General features: G+C 32.1%; 2 protein-coding genes across 2 annotated transcripts in view; both read right to left on the bottom strand.

The window, feature by feature from the left end:
* LOC139493119 (activating signal cointegrator 1 complex subunit 3-like) overlaps positions 1-17954 on the bottom strand; it is a 221832-nt gene that overhangs the window by 109750 nt on the left and 94128 nt on the right. The window contains exon 32 of the mRNA XM_071281281.1: positions 6919-7056. Within this exon, the coding sequence (XP_071137382.1) occupies positions 6919-7056 (138 nt within the window). The remainder of the gene's footprint in view (positions 1-6918; positions 7057-17954) is intronic.
* On the bottom strand, positions 13373-17385 carry LOC139493123 (beta-1,4-galactosyltransferase galt-1-like). Its single transcript, XM_071281287.1, has 2 exons — positions 17269-17385; positions 13373-14795 (listed from the first exon to the last, which is right to left on the bottom strand). Exon 2 carries the CDS (start codon positions 14760-14762, stop codon positions 13374-13376), a length of 1389 nt encoding a protein of 462 aa, XP_071137388.1. The 5' UTR covers positions 14763-14795; positions 17269-17385; the 3' UTR covers position 13373.

The raw sequence follows: 17954 nt of genomic DNA, 5'->3' as shown, positions 1-17954 counted from the left end.
TGGAAGTTCAATTCCTATGTCCAAGGAATATGGTAGGAAATTAATTGTTCACAGTTATTCAAAATATGCAATATACTGTTTCCAGTATCTGTAACAATAATACTTCCTGATTTCAATGTTAATAAATATGTAGGTTTAAATGGCCTGGCTTCAGTGTTAATATGAGGATGACCAGAGTATATCTGTATGACATCTCCTCCCTGTCCTAACACCACCACTCTGCCACTAAATTCATCTTCTAGCCAGTCCGTGACTACAAAGATGTTTCCATTTCTGGTACTGGTTATATCACCAGGGCATGAAAATAATGGTTTGTTGTTACTGTCATTTTCATACTCCTTTAGATGTTTCCCTTTCTGATCCATGACTATCACAACACGTCTTCCTGTGGCAGGGAATGCTGGTCCTGCAGGCAAGGCTCCTATAATGATTCTGTTATTTTTAGTTACATGTAAGGAAATTGAATATAAAGGATGTAAATTGTATACTGAATCTGTTATCTCACCAGTCTTAATATCAACTACTTTCAGTCTTGTGTAGTAAGTTGCTTAAAATATTTTTCCTGGTGGACTGACTGCCATGCCATCTATCTGGATATTTAAGTTAGATATCACTTGGACACTGGATCCCTCTAATTTCACATGTTGTAGTAATATACTGTCAGACATCAATAGTGTTTGATCAGATAACTCAGTGAGAAAAAAAATACTCCTAAAATTTGTAGTATACTGTTTGGCTACTTTGAAACAAATGTTTGCTTCTGTATCATTTGTTGTTAGCTGACCAAAGTTACTGACTATAGGATCCCCTATATAAAATTCAGATGAGTCAATCTTAAAGTTAATGGCACAATATCATAAATCAGAGTTGTAATCAACTCATCAAACTTTTCAAAGAACTGACAGAAATCTTTAGAACTTTTAATCACATCTACAACATTAATGACCTCCTGAAACATTCCTTTTTCTCTGTCTATGTTTCTTATTTCTCTATCAATTCCCTGATTAACTGACTGCATTTTCTGGTCCATTTTAATGAGTATTTCAGAAAACTGATCCACATCATTTGTTGATCTGTCCTGTATATCTTTCTTTGCCTTCATATATAGTGCATCTTCTGATTTTTTTATCTCTTTCAATTTAGTTTCTGCCTTGGCCAGCTCCTTCAATTTTATCACAGCTTCTTTGGGTCCCTTCCATAATTTTTGCTTTTTACTTAAAAATTCCTCTTCATTCACAAACGTGTGTCCATTATGCACTTTCATCACACATTTCAAACAGACAACTGTTTTACAAGTTCTGCAGTACGAGCAGCAAACTTGATTAAAATGTTCATTACAATGGACGTCACTAAAGTTAAAACTTTCTCCAGAATCTAATTCACCTATGTCCTTAATGTTTATTATTGTGTGGTCTTTAGCAATCCTGAGATGAATATTATCTTTACAACTGGAACACATTAAAAGCTGACAGTTCGTACATTTCCACTGAATTGTGTTTCTACCTTGACAGAGTTGACATCCAATAGGGACCTGACTCCTTTGGACTGAACTTGTTGTCCCCATTGTGGTAAACTATATGCAAATGATTCTTAAGCTTCCATGTTTTATTTACAAGCTGATTACTATTCAAACACAATAAATAATATGGTTTAAAGATCTTATGAATTGTTTTAAATGTTGTGACAAGTAGATGTAAATAAAGCATGATGATCAGCAAACAAATTTATAAATCCGGTCACTGGTGAGCTGATACTTTGTAGAATTTTTAAGAATGCTGTACTTAAAGACAGTAAATAAATCACATTAATAAATAACATGCACTTTTATTCAGTGTATTCAGATAGTTATATTGTTTCATACATTACTCCCATACTCATAAACCAGACTGTAGGAAATTATTAGGGTTTCAGGGACATTCATGCTATCAGTGAAAAGTGTCAATTTTACTGCCAAATAGTAAGTCCATTTATCAGTACAAAAAACTAGAGGCTCTCAAGAGCCTGTATCGCTCACCTGATTCTACTTGGGTTTTTGAAATCATATAAAAAAGTATAAAATTTGGCTAAAAGTGACAACACAACCTCATTTATAAGGAAAGGAACATGTTTAATTTCCTTCAAAAGTCCCCCCACTGGCGGCCATCTTGGATGACGGATCGGCTACAAAGTAACAACACTTGGTCAGCACCTCATAAGGAACATTCATGCCATGTTTGGTTTTATTTCATTCAGTGGTTCTCTAAAAGAAGTCATTTGTATGCATTTCCCATAGGGTCCTATGTTAAACTAAGTCCCCCGCTGGCGGCCATCTTTGATGATGGATCGGCTACAAAGTAACAACACTTGGTCAACACCACATAAGGAACATTCATGCCATGTTTGGTTTCATTCCATTCAGTGGTTCACTAGAAGAAGTCATTTGTATGCATTTCCAATAGGGTCCTATGTTAAACTAAGTACCCCGCTGGCGGCCATCTTGGATGATGTATCGGCTACAAAGTAACAACACTTGGTCAGCACCCCATAAGGAACATTCATGCTATGTTTGGTTTTATTCCATTCAGTGGTTCTCTAAAAGAAGTCGTTTGTATGCATTTCCCATAGGGTCCTATGTTAAACTAAGTCCCCAGCTGGCGGCCATCTTGGATGATGGATCGGCAACAAAGTAACAACACTTGGTCAGCACCTCATAAGGAACATTCATGCCATGTTTGGTTTCATTCCATTCAGTGGTTCTCTAAAAGAAGTCATTTGTATGCATTTCCCATAGCCTCCTATGTTAAACTAAGTCCCCCGCTGGCGGCCATCTTGGATGATGGATCGGCTACAAAGTAACAACACTTGGTCAGCACCTCATAAGGAACATTCATGCTATGTTTGGTTCCATTCCATTCAGTGGTTCTCTAGAAGAAGTTCAAAATGTAAATTGTTAACGACGACGGACGACGAGGACGGACGACGGACGCCAAGTGGTGAGAAAAGCTCACTTGGCCCTTCGGGCCAGGTGAGCTAAAAATGAAAAAAATTCAAATTTCTTTCTACACACTTCTAACCTTTAAGAAGCTTCAAGTTTCATTACATTCTGTGAAGGTTTGACAAAGTTTCCAATGCTTGTTAAACTTTAACCCTAGATTTTATTAAATGTTAACTACAAATTCAATAAAATTTCCCACATAGATCAGCTACAGAGGTTGATCCCTAAACAGCATGACAAGTAAGGACACTACAAACAAGCTTGATACAGCTCTGAATTTGGATTGTGATTTCATATTTGACACAGCATAGGTTTCTTACACAGAATAAATGTGATCTAAGAACTTCACATTTGAAATAGGACATTTATCTATTATGGTCCAATATCCAAATCTAAATACATGGTTAGTGCTAGTACAAATAATTATGACGTCTTGAAAGGCTATTATATTTTTTTTCTATGACGCCTTACATCGACATGTATTAGGCATCAAAGAAAAATAATATAATAGCCTTTCAAAACGTCATAATTATTGGACTAGGTAAGAACATCCACAAGAATTTAATTTTTGAAGAAGTTACACAAAAGTTTAATTTTGAACTTCATATGGACCCAAATTCAAAATCTAAATACAGTTTGATTCAGAATACTAAAGAACCAAATATATTAATTTATTGTTGAAATCATACTTTCTTTCTGGACCCTGATTTACACCAACTTGGAAACTGGGCCCAAAATCAAACCTGGAAATACAGGTGTAGATTGAGCTAATTTAAGAACCTTTACGAAATGAGGACTTTGAATTAATCTCAATTAAAAACTGGGTAGGATAAAAGCCATTTATGAAAAGTATTAGAAAACTGGCTAGTGTCATAACCCCCAAAATCAATCCAAACCTTCCTTTAATGGTATGGAACCTTGTGGTTATCAAAATTGTCAACTGGATATAACAGAAAAAGGATTATGTTTGCAATTATGGAAGTACTGACTGCAACAACATTTTGAATATCAATTACTAGTATCATAATATGACTTAGAGCGCATTTGTTTCTAACCTAAACGATGTAAACGACTACGCGCGTAGTCGTTTAATCCATTTGTTTCTTACATTTTTTGGTCAACGTTGACATCGTTCACATAAACGATGTACGCGCAAAATAGTCGCGTAGTTGTTGATCGTTTATCGTTGAGACGTGTAAACGATAAATTTGTTTCTGCATCTGTCGTTTAAATAATTACGAGCACGTGTTGTTTTCGCAAAGTCCTGGTTATTTATTTCCCGCACTTTTACCTGTTTGTTTACAGTGCGTGAGTGTAATCTATTTTTGTCTGACAACGTGGGGTCGATAAAGAGTGTTAAACGATGTATTTGTTTCTAGCAGCTTAACGTTTACTAAACGATAGTCATCGATGACAAAATTTCGGGTTAGAAACAAATGCACTCTTAATCATGTTAATTGAAATAATTTGAAATTTGTTTCACATAATCTATTAGGGAAACCAGGAATATTTTTGCTTTCGGAAGTAAAACAGAGTTATCTATCTTTGTTAGTGTAGATTATGTAATATTTCGCTGATTTGATTGTTATTTAAAACAACTTCAGCTCTCTATGCAAAAAGGCTTGTTCAGGGAGTAAGTAATACATGGACAATTACTCAAACATACAGTACAAGTATCGAAACTATTTGGTGTAAACTATCTCAGATAACCAGGAAAAAAGACTCTTTTCCCTCTGAATAAGAATTTTATTTGAATCATACCCCTTCTAGTTAAAAAGGAACACATGAAAGATTATCTATGTGTTATTCAGTAACAAAGGATTTTTGAGTTTCGAACAGAGGTATACTACTGTTGCCTTTATTTCTGGCAGCATATCATCCGTAATTCCAGTGCAGGTTTTATTTATATTATACACAAGAGTACACCCACACCTTAAGTTTATTAATATAGTTGTAGAATCATGGATGTATTGAGATTGATGTTTTATAATACATTGGATACAACCTTTGAGTTCAAGTTTCTTATTTCCAAAGTCATGTGGCAGAAGTTATAGAGAGATGTACAAAATATCCATTTCAAACAATCGTTAGGTCATAGGACAAATATTTTATGTAAAATGAATGAATATGAAATATGATAGAAACTGAGGGGTTTACTCAATAACATTTTCTGATACTTATGCAATTCATTTCAAACAATCGTTAGGTCATAGGACAAATATTTTATGTAAAATGAATGAATATGAAATATGATAGAAACTGAGGGGTTTACTCAATAACATTTTCTGATACTTATGCAATTAAAGAACCTTAGTGAGCACGCTCACATACCCCACGTCCCCACATTGTCATTGGAGAAATTAAATAAGTATAAGAAAAAATATTGAATAATAATTTCCTGTCAATATACACATCTACATAGTATGTCCTTATTATCTACAAAATTTCATGAAATTCTGTTGTGTGTTTTCAGAGGAGTTGAGATGACAAACTGTTGCAGAAGTACATTGAAGCAAATAAGTTCAAAGGGGCGTAACTCCTAGAAATAAAATTGAATCGTAATTTCCCGTCGATATGCACAACTACATAGTATGTCCTTATTATCTGAAAAGGTTTCATGAAATTCTGTTGTGTAGTTTCAGAGGAGTTGCGATGACAAACTGTTGCAGTAATACATTGAAGCAAATAAGTTCAAAGGGGCGTAACTCCTAGAAATAAAATTGAATCGTAATTTCCCGTCGATATGCACAACTACATAATATGTCCTTTTCATATAAAAAGATTTCGTGAAATTCTGTTGTGTGGTTTGAGAGGAGTTGCGATGACAAACTGTTGCAGTAGTACATTAAGTAAATAAGTTCAAAGGGGCGTAACTCCTAGAAAAAAAATTGAATCGCAATTTCCCGTCGATATGCACAACTACATAGTATGTCCTTATTACCTGAAAAGGTTTTGTGAAATTCTGTTGTGTGGTTTGAGAGGAGTTGCGATGACAAACTGTTGCAGTAGTACATTATAGTAAATAAGTTCAAAGGGGCGTAACTCCTAGAAAAAAAATTGAATTGCAATTTCCCGTCGATATGCACAACTACATAGTATGTCCTTATTATCTGAAAAGGTTTCGTGAAATTCTGTTGTGTGGTTTGAAAGGAGTTGCGATGACAAACTGTTGCAGTAGTACATTAAAGTAAATAAGTTCAAAGGGGCGTAACTCCTAGAAAAAAATTTGAATCGCAATTTCCCGTCGATATGCACAACTACATAGTATGTCCTTATTATCTGAAAAGGTTTCGTGAAATTCTGTTGTGTGGTTTGAGAGGAGTTGCGATGACAAGAAACAGGACTGACGGACTGACGGACGGACGGGTCAAAAACATTATACCCTCCGCAACTTCGTTGCGTGGGGTATAAATATATATTATTTATAGAATAACTTATTTAATATCAAACTATATTCAACGAGGGGCCAAACAACTCATTAGTTCAGTATGCTGCTCAATTTGTTAAAAAGTCATAGTCACTGAGGAGGGTGGACTCAACAACTGCATGATAGATACATATATGTATATATATAATGTTTTGTTATTTTCTTGTTTTTTTGTATGATGTATTGCAAAATTATTGCATTGATTCATGTATGCCGTCAACCCATTCGGGTAAAAATGTGCATTTATTCAATAAACATAACATAAATGCTCATAGCACATGATTCAATCATCAGTGATGTTGGATCAAGTGTTGAAGATTTTTATTACATTGATCGTAGATGTTTATGTGGAAATAAAGTAGAAAATACATGGAACTATATCTTTTTTATGCATTGTTGAATGAGGTCAGAGGAGTGATCTTATCAATATTAATTGACATCTAAAATCGTCAGTTTCATTTCACTGGGATTAAATCCCAGTAATTCATTGAAATCAATGTAACACATTTACACTTACTTGTATCTTTTGATTGACAAACAGTTCTTCTACAACTTTTCTGTCTCTCTCCTGTAAACCAGCATGGTGAATACCAATACCAAAGGCCAAGGTCAACTTAAGGTTGGTGTCTTTAATACCAGTGATAATGTTTTCCATCTGCAATTTAAACAGAAATGATTTAATACTACAGATCTAGATAATGAGTAAAAGAGTAAGTTGAGATCTCAAACTTTCATACCATCATAAAATTCTTTATTTTACATGCGAAAAGTCAAGGTCAGCCAGTGACATAGAAGCTTTTTATATATATATAGGTGAAGGTCATCAATCTGTAGCATGAAAGGTTGAAGACAACATGAAAACAGATACTGTCATAGTTTGAAACAATATTTTTATACCCCACCTACGATAGTAGAGGGCATTATGTTTTCTGGTCTGTGGGTCCATTCCTTCGTTCGTCCTTCCATACTTCCATCTGTCTGGCTTCAGGTTAAAGTTTTTGGTCCAGGTAGTTTTTGATGACAATTAAAAGAAGAATGTGTCCATAGTACATGGATGCCCCACTAGCACTATCATTTTCTTTGTTCAGTGGAGCGTAAAATCAGGGTCAAAACTCTAATTTGGCATTAAATTAGAAAGATCATATCATAGGGAACATCATGTACTAAGTGTCAAATTGATTGGACTTCAACTGCATCAAAAACTGCCTAGACCAAAAACTTTGACCTGGAGCTGGACAGACAGACAGACAGATAAACGGAAGCACACACTGAAAAACATTATACCCATTTATGGGCCATAAAAATCATGACCAAAAGAGTACAAACAATAATTTGCCCAAAAAAACAGAGACAAATTGTGTAGCCTTTTCAAATATTTTTGTTACTTCATCTTAATGTTAAACTCCATTAGTTTCATTTTTAGTTGTTTTACTGTTCTTACTTTTTCTAAATGTTAAATTCCTCTGGTATCATCAATATTTTTGTGTTGTTTGGTTGCTGTTTCATTGATATATAACATGCATCTCTTTTATTCATAAGCTACAATTCCAGTCAACATTTCACCAAAAATTCAAGATTCTTTATTCTGTTTTTTAGTGAGGTTTGGGTTGCTTTATTTTTCTGTGTAATGTTTTGTTTTTGTTATTGGTCCTTTATTGGTGCTGTCTAGTTTTATTGGACATATTGCCATCTTTTCCAACTTAATACCACAAACCCCATATAATTAAGTGTTTTCTCATTATAAGGACCAGTTAACAGTGAATACTGATCAAGATAACACAAATAATTCAAGTTGTTGCAACAAGGAAATAATTAATCTGATCTCATTTTAGATTTTAAGAAATTATAAAAAAATAATGTCACAATTATTATAAACCCTTTCATTAATTTAACTGCAATAACCAATGGAGAACTCAAACTTTATTGATACTATTCAGTTTGCCCACTTGAGAAGTTTACCCAGGTTTCTCACTATTCAAACAGAAGAAAGGTATAAACCAGTGAAAAGTAGTCCGATAAGAACAAAACAAATAATTTTATCAGGATTTGGTGTTAAATACAAATAAATTTCATCAGATTCATGAACAATTGTTTGTTTTGAAAAGTTAATGGAGTACAATAGCAGATAAGAAATTCCTTCCATGACAGAACTTTAAAACATGAAATTGTAATAAGTACTTTCTGTTCAGTAACCAGTTTGAGTGTCACATTCATATATAAGAAACATGGAGTAGGTATAAATGTGACGATCCAATAACACAAGTTAACAACAATATTTCTGTAAAGGTCACTGTATCACCTTCTGTGATAAATAGTTCTATGGTATATATACACCACAAGCAAAACTGTAAATTAAATTAATAAATGTAGATCAAATGTGAACCAAAGATTAGGATGTTTCTGACACCGAAATCTAAAAGCAAGGACTTAAACAGGTACAGTCAGAATCAGAAATTCAGAGGCAGATTCAGAGAAGGGAAATATTTGGTTGAATATATATAGAATCCCTGAGACATGACCGGAGAGGGCCACTTCTTGGGCAGTCAGTGGGCCCCCACTTATGAAAACTTTGGGATCTGCCACTGAGAATACTAATAGCGTTTTAGGTTAAGGTGACATGCCTTCCTGCAGAAAGTACATGGTGAACTAGCACATTAAAAATTTAGCTTAGCATGTTGGGCCAATACAAAGCAGAGTTCATGTTTAAAACATTTATTGTTTTGAGTTCTAATGTCCTGAACATATACGGTATTTAGTTTGCCACTGTAGTTAATAATCTATCCAACCACTCATTTAAAACAAAATGAAATCAAAATCTGCATATTTCATATGATATTCAAAAGACACAACACAGAATAAACTTACAAAACATAACTGTAGACGATTTCCAAATGACAATTTTTTCAAAACTTAGTGACAAATAATTTATAATTTCAACCTATACATATTGCTATAGCCTTCATTTACCATTTCTACTGTTTTAAATTTCAAAGCTTACAGATCATCAATGGGTTCTTAAAGGAGATGCTCGTCTCATAAAAGGACCAGCTGATATACAGCCAGAGATAAAAGAAGAAGGAGAAAATGAATAGAGTTACAATTTTTACTATAGCAAAGATGTTTCTTAAATATGGGCACTTTTAAAATTAATCAGATATGTCATCTATAAAACATCATGGACAATTGGAAGAGCCTTTTTTTTATATGACTAATATCATGCATATTTTTGTTCTTAAATATTTCAGTGCATTTATAGATCCAATTTGGCCCAACAATTAATTGTACCTTTTCCTTATGCCTCAAAAAATTAGTCTATGGTAACTAACTTTATATCATTCTAAACATACCAATTATTCCTTCTTATCTAGTGATAAAGGCCACTGTAAAAATCTACTCTGTATTATGAAGTTTTATATGGACAATAATCGACAAATGATGTAGAGGACCCTGTCAAAGGTGAAGGTCATTTACATCAGTATTTATTTCTCTAAAACATTCAAAAGACCAATAATGGTCATGTGATTAACATCTTTGGAGGACTCTCCGTTAGGAACATCATCAAGCCAATTAACTGGATTCTAGGATAGATATAGCTTTCCTGCCATATTAATTCACTTGTCTGGAAAATTAACTTACTTTATGTAGAAAATCTAGACTTATCCTATTCCCTCTGGAGACGGCAATATTTCTCTACAAATCAGTTTCATACACGATAATGTAATTTGTGAATAACCATGTGTAATGAAAGTTAAAGTCCTTGGAATATGGAAGTACCTTAATATACCCATAGAGACGTGGACTTATAATAATCATGTTGTACAGGGTTTTCTTATTTGTGGTGGTCAAGTCATGTTTCTGATTTCAAAGAAAGATCCTATGTCATTTTTGGTCAGACATCAGAAACGCTCAAAGCAAAATATTTGAAAGCCCTATTGATGCATAATATTAGGACCAAAATAATTGAAGAGCTTTAATACCAAAAAGGACCTTAAAAAAATTAGCCAAATATTTTTAAGGTGAACTTTGCCAGAGGGAGTTGAAACCTTTCTTTTGTAAATAATTGATAAATTTTATTACGAACCCTATGATAGTTTTCCATAGATTCACCTGCAAGTTACCTGTCCATTTAAACTTTTGTTTTCCCTCTTTAATTCAAACATATCTATTTAAAGTGGATGGACGAAAAATTATTGCAACTTATATTTATTCCTTCCCACTTTGTGGGTGCAAGTGCTGCCTTGTAGCGGCATCAGCCTGCCCCTATCTGAAATCTACAAGGGTGTCTTAATGCGAGATATGACAGGGGTCTGCCAAATATTGTCCCCTTCCGACAGACTATCATCTTTTTCTCATGACAATACTGACAAATGGTGTCAAGAGAGAGCTGGAAATTCAGTCCCTGAGAGGGGATCAAACCAGAAACCTTTGTTTGTAGTCTGATGTGCTAACCACTACACTAGGCTCTCTCTTTAGGTATCACACAGTGAAATATTACTAACTTTATTAGTTATTTATGCAGCCAAAAAATAAGGACACCACTGTAATGTCTGAGAGGGTCTAGACTTAAATTACTTACAAATGTGCTCTGATGAGAAAGTTATTGTCCCAGGATAATAAAACGGATATTTCTTGTTTACTTTAAGTAAAATCCTTTTAACTAGAAATGTTTTATAATTTTATAATACACTTTAAATCCATAAAAGTCAATTTCATAGTAAAACATATGTTAGAGGCTGCCATAAACTTGCTGTCTAAAGTATCAATACAGTGAAATCTTTATTATCTCTTTACATTTATGGTAAAAGTACTCACAATAATATAGATGTCATTTTCTATAGTGGGTCAAAAGTAATTTTATGATACTGTTATCTCTTATGTTTTCCTTTCTATTATCCTAAAACAGTGTTTAACAACATCAATACCAATGCTAATCAAATAAGGATTATCATTCCCTTGGATATTTCTACCCTAGTACTTTGTTTCCAGCATTATTTAAGGAATGACTGTAATATTTTTTTGTCTATGAAGAAATAACATAAAAAAATGTGGCACACACTGATCATGAACAACCCGCATAGCATGTTATTTAAAGTGTGCACCACGTTTCTTATGTTATTTCGAATAGGCAAAAAAAATACAGTCATTTCTTATAATTTAGTTCTTAAATCCATTTTAAACCGGAGTAAATCAGGAAAAAAATGTTGATGATGTCACGGTCACATGACAAAATTATGTTTATGGGCTGATAAACAAACAACAACAACAACAACAATACTTTATTTTAAAGTCAGCCAATCAGAAGACGCGTTACATCTGAAATTAAATTATTTATTTATATTATTACATATCCTTTGAATTTCATAGCTTCTTATTGGTATATGTGTTTCCAAATATATATTTTGAATTTTTGTATTTTTTCACTGTTTTGAATTATTGACTAAACATTTTTAGCAACATGGTTTTAGTATTGTTATAAGGCTTACAGTATTTACATATGCTATATAGAAACTTTCACTCAGTCAAAAAGGGTACTCTTTATATGGACCTGTGAGATTATATTAAACCTCTGACTTTGTCCTCAAATAATATGTTCTGAAAAAGTCCATAAATATCTTATTGAACTTTTCAGAAGTCCATAATTGGTAAATATGTATGTATAACAGTTTGTATGTGTGTGTGTGTAATTACAATCAATTAATTGGTCAAACTTTTTATGGATGATGAAGTGTAAATCATATTGTCTGACTTTATATTTGAATAACTTTATTCATCAAACGTTAAAATATTTTTAATGCAGTAGAATTTCACAGATTTATTATAGTGCCAATATTGACTTCTTTGCTTGGTCATTGTAAAAAGATAATGATTTCCAACCATCAACAAGAAATTTACAAGAAAACATGGAGCAGTATCTAGTTAAATCAGACAAACATGTTATAATCAAATATTAAACTGCATCTCCAATATGATTGTTATCAGAAATGGTGATTTAAACAACCAAAATCTGATGCTCTCTCGACATGCAACCTTTAAATCAGTAGGTAAAAGTTTCGGTAATAAGATTAACTCCCCTAACAAGACATTATTTTGTTAATAACCATCAAAGCAATTTTTCATGTCCTCTTGTCCTGAATTTAATATGACATTAGACATCTCTATCCTACGTAATTTTTCCAGTACAAGAAAATGAATGACATTGGTTTTGTATGAATTGTTGTACTTCTATCTATTCTTTACATACAAACCCTAAGTAGGAGGACTTTATTGATTATTAACATGCACTGATTTATTTATTCTGACCCTATGTCTTTGATTAAACTCAAAATCAATGATATCCAATAGCTATTCCATCATCTAAAACATCATGGCCAATATTTGTTTAAAGCGTACACCAAAAATGGAGTAATTGACTGATAGACAGCCTGGGGATCATATTGTTATTTTTATTCTGGTTTACACAACATGATAAGATCATTAAAACTCTCAAATTAATAATTGTCTCAGCCATTATAAAACAGTGAACCATGTAATACAACATCATCACATAATGTCTTCACTAGAAACATTCTGACAAAGACATCATAATACCATTTCTATATTATTCCTTACATTTTTACACTCACAAATGTACTGGGAACTTTCCCATTTCCTACTATTTCCTCTTTCTGTTTTATTTTCTTTTGAGTTACATTGCCATCTAATTAATAAACTCAAACCTCCTGTATATTAAGTTCAAAGCTCTGTTCTGATGTTATAATGGCAGTGTTTGAGATTCTAAAAGTTATAAAAAAGATTTTCGCAAGGGTATGGTGTGTCACAACATGTACAACTAAAGCAACCCAATTTATACTTGACTCTGCTCTTTGTTTGGGTCGTTGTCTCTTTCACATTTCCCTAATTCCATTCTCAATTTTATTTGATGTTCAAAGTAACATTTAAATAATATACAAATGAAAAAAAGAACGAACAAGTTCAAGAAAATAATTTATTTTTGGTAGTATTAACCATTTGAGCACTAAGGTGTGATAAAGTATCAACAGTAGATTTAACATGTAATATCTTATTTCTAACATGACCGTATTTAACTTTAATGGTCTGGTCCAGAACCCAGTCTTTACAGTTCATACCATAGTTAGACAGACACGACCTGTAATGGTGTAATAAAACTTTAGATGTCGGAGGACTTATTATTTTATACTCTTCTAATAACGGTTTACTGACATGGTGTATTCCTACTTCAAATATGGCAGACGGTTTAACTAGCACCTTGGTTCGGAAACGACTGAAATTCTTAGTTCGTTTAATACTGCTTATGGCTAAAACATCACCTTTTAAAGATGTGTCGAAAAATGCACTATGTATGCCAAGTCCTTTGACGTTTCCAGACAGGAGAGGTGTCAAAGACTGGTCCCAAAAGACGGTACTATCATGAGGTACAATCAATTCATCAATGTCCTGTATAGCTAACTTATCTGTTAGACTCATTGACCTATACAGGCAATCATTGTGAGCTATCAGCTGTCCATGGTACCAGATATGTCCTTCCTGTATCGAGTCCGGTAGTTTCCATGGTATCACTGTTACCAGACTTTCATTGGAATAATGTTCTAAAGCTATCTTACTTTTCTCGTCTTGAATGCCATGAGTATAGAATATAAATTTTTCAGCACCTAAATATTTAGTAAATTCCATGAATTCTATTAACCTTGAAGAATTAACACTACCAAACAATGGTGGTATACATACAGTGTATTGGACTTTGGTGTTTTGTGACTCTAATGGTATTATATTTAATGTTACATTGTTTCCCTTGGTAGATGCTTCTGTATTCAATGTATAACTTACAGTTACATCACAAGGATCAGGGATATTCTCAGGAATCGGACAAGACATTATCCAACCTCCAAATTTTTTATTGTGATTTTCACACATTTCATATTTATTGGCAGCAACTTTAATTAAGTTATCTCCCTTGAAAGAGCAAAAGACATTGATATTATCTTTCTTGCCTCTCAATAGAATTGACATAATCCTAACATACGTAGTATTCATTCTTTTGTCCAAGTAAGCTGTGTAGACATAAAATAAATTTTCAGCGATAGTTTGGAAAGAAAATTGTGTAGTTTCCGATGAGAGATGACAAGGTGCTATGGTGAGTACCTCTGTTTGTAATCTTGTCAAAGTTAGAACGTTATCCACTGCTAGATTATTGACGGAATTATTACGAATCTGGTATTTCTGGTTCCCTGTTTGAGACAGACATATTTCTACTTGTAATCGGCTATGTAACAATAAAATCATCAGAAAGTATAACCCAGAAATTGTCACCATGTAGAAATACGTGTTTTTATTTCTTTTCATAATCCCCTGAAAACACACTTCCTTCTGTTATCTCTGAAAAATAAATAATAAACATATAAAACAAAGAAGCGTTATTCTTGTTAAATATCAAATATACAATAATAACCATATAAAACAAAGCAGCCTTATTCTTGTTAAATATGAACTATACAATAATAAACATATAAAACAAAGCAGCCTTATTCTTGTTAAATATGAACTATACAATAACAAACATTATATCAAAGTAAAAAAAAAGATTTTATGGCTGTTTTCTTCATCTTGATAATTGATAGGTCAATAAAAATTAAACTAAATAGACCGGTCCACCTTAAGCTTACAACCAAATGAAGACATACCTTAAAGAAATCTGCGTTCAGACTGTCTAAGACAATCTGTTGACTTATAGGTCTATTCTCTGTAGTTTTTAAATAAAAAATAGTTTTGATTTGGAATAATATTACTGCAAAAATTGCTGTTTAATTTTTTATTTCTAGGCTATCTATTTCTGTGATAAGTATATATATCAATTAAAAATGAATATTTATAATCATTTCACTCCACATATTATTGAACTTGTTTTTTAAAAGCAAATATTGGTACAATTTAAAAAGGAGCTGTTTGCATTAAAAGTTGTAGTACAATTTAAATGTTTTAACTTATTTATATAAAACCAGTGTTTTATTAATTTTGATAAAAATAAAGCTTTAAAAGGTTTGATACAGATTTGTTTATTTCTACTCTTTATCATTCCACTAATTATATTGAATAGGTTCTAAAGGAACAAAGACAGTTTTATATCTTGGATTAAACCTGCCACGAAAAACCTTCTGACAAAAGTCAATAATCGACTATGGAACTGTGCAAGGTTAAATCAGAACTCTTTCAGCATTACACAAAACAATGTAAGACTAAATTTCCATGTTCAAACAGTCAAGCCAGTGGAAGATCAAGGGGGTTGACCCCCCCTTTTTTATTTGGAAGATCAATGCATTTGAATGGGGACATATGGTTGCAATCCCACTTTTATCCTGGGTTGGGAACTTAATTTCCCCTTTTAAAAATGGTTGGATCAGCCCCAGTGCAAGTATATATCAGAGATAACTTTAACATTTGCTATAGGATAAGATACGGTAACAATATCTATCGGCAAATAAAATAATGATAAAAAATAGTTCTTATCTTACCTTATCTCAGATTTAATGTACAAAAAAAAATGTGTTTCGTTCCTTTTCAATATTAGGAAGGAAATTAAAACTTTAAAAAAATATAAACAAGAAATATTTGCCTATTAAGTCTTCCTACCTTAAAACATGAACATGAAAGTAGATACAATCCATTCTTATAACAAAATTTATTGAACTTATTTTATATAGGTAATTTTGATGGTACTTGTAACATACAAACAAACAGATCAAGACTCTATATAAACATTATAAGGATCCATCGAACAAACTTGATACCATGTTACCTGGTTTTAACCAATATCAGAGAAAAACATGTGAAACTAAATTTTGATTTTATTATCGATCTTTTAAGCTGATTTATCAATATTTAATAAAATCAAATTTTGAGTAGGTAAAAACCCATTAAATCTCTATAATTGGAAATTTCTAAGAAGAATAATCATACACCTGAAGTACTATATTCATGTCCAGCAATAGAATTATCTATTATAATAGATTCCGTAACATTGTCGGTATAAATTGATCACAACTGAATTCAATTGATGAAGATCCAGTAAAATAGACAATAGTTATTTCCCTACCAGCTTTTATTTATACCATTAAAGTACCAAAGGATTAACATTATAAACTTACAAACTTTATTACACCTATATAATGTGCATTCAAAATTCTTTCAGTTCAAACTCTTACATTTTTATATGTCATGAATTTTCTACACCATAAAACTATTAATATTTATAAGCAACCCAAGATAAAATAAAAATTAAAAAATTGTGAAAGCAGTAACTTGATTTAAATATAATATTTATGATGACAGGTTAGTTTTCACTTTAAAGTTTATGATACCAGGAATGTTCAAAGTTACTAGGTGCAGTCCATGGGCAAATTTAAAAATTAATGTTGATAAGAATTTTAGAAAAAAAACATTTATGGCAATCAGATTTTTTTTTATTTTTTTTTTAAAATAGTAAAAATATATAACTGTGGACATCATGCTTTATTCAAAAGGAATAAGATAAAGTGTAATGTTGTGTTATGTATACAGCTGCTTGTCTTTTTGTGTTTATGTTTGTGAAATGGTGCTGTCAGTATGTTGTTGACTTACAAGTTTAAATATCACTTTGGTATCTCCACTAACTTTTTATTAATCATTGAACATTATGCCAAAACATTTTTTGAGAAAAAAAAGCATTCTTTTTTAAATATGCATTCTAAGGAACTGTTTAAAATGAAATTATAATTTATACACCAGGAAATCATTATTTAATATTTTCCTTTTTTGGTTAAAAAAAACCCAGGAACATATTGTATAATATTTGTATGTTGTAATGCCACCTTACCTTACAAAGTATTTAATCCCATAGCATGATAGCTTCAATCACTGGACTAACACAGTGTGGAATAATAAAACATCAGAGCTGTTTTATCCATAAAATTATAACCCAAAAATCAATATGTAAAATGCCTGACTGTATGGGATGCACAATAAGGAATTCTTACAGAAAATCTTGACATTTCTTTTTGTTGCTGTGGTTACTAGAGAGATAATTTGAGACATTTATTGTTCTGTCAACGAGATAATAAGGATTAGGAGGTATAAGGACTAAAGATTGAAATCAAAATAAATGGACTGGAATTCTAAAATCAGGGAATATTTTATAAAACATACTGTGTCACTGTGGAATCTGACGACTGATTAAGCATTTATTCTCTAAAGCAGAAGTTTTATATATAGATCCATCAATTGATTCCTCGGTCGTAAAGCAATTTTCTAAATATGTAAAGTATATGTAAAGTATTAACATTGATTCCTTGGTTTAAATAAAAATTTATTTCTAAATATGGCAAATGTAAAATAAAAAGAGTGAGGTCACTATAATGAGACAGAAAATTAGAAATATGTCATCAACACCAAATTTCTAGATGTTTTTTTCTTCATTTGCATACCAAACACCTTAGTTATTAAGAGGTATCTTAGAAAAAATGCTTTGGGTGTTAAATAAGGTATCTCATTGGCCATCATAAG

Source organism: Mytilus edulis, chromosome 10, assembly GCF_963676685.1.
Source record: "Mytilus edulis chromosome 10, xbMytEdul2.2, whole genome shotgun sequence".
NCBI classification, from domain to species: domain Eukaryota; kingdom Metazoa; phylum Mollusca; class Bivalvia; order Mytilida; family Mytilidae; genus Mytilus; species Mytilus edulis.
This window is presented reverse-complemented; position numbering and strand designations above follow the sequence as displayed.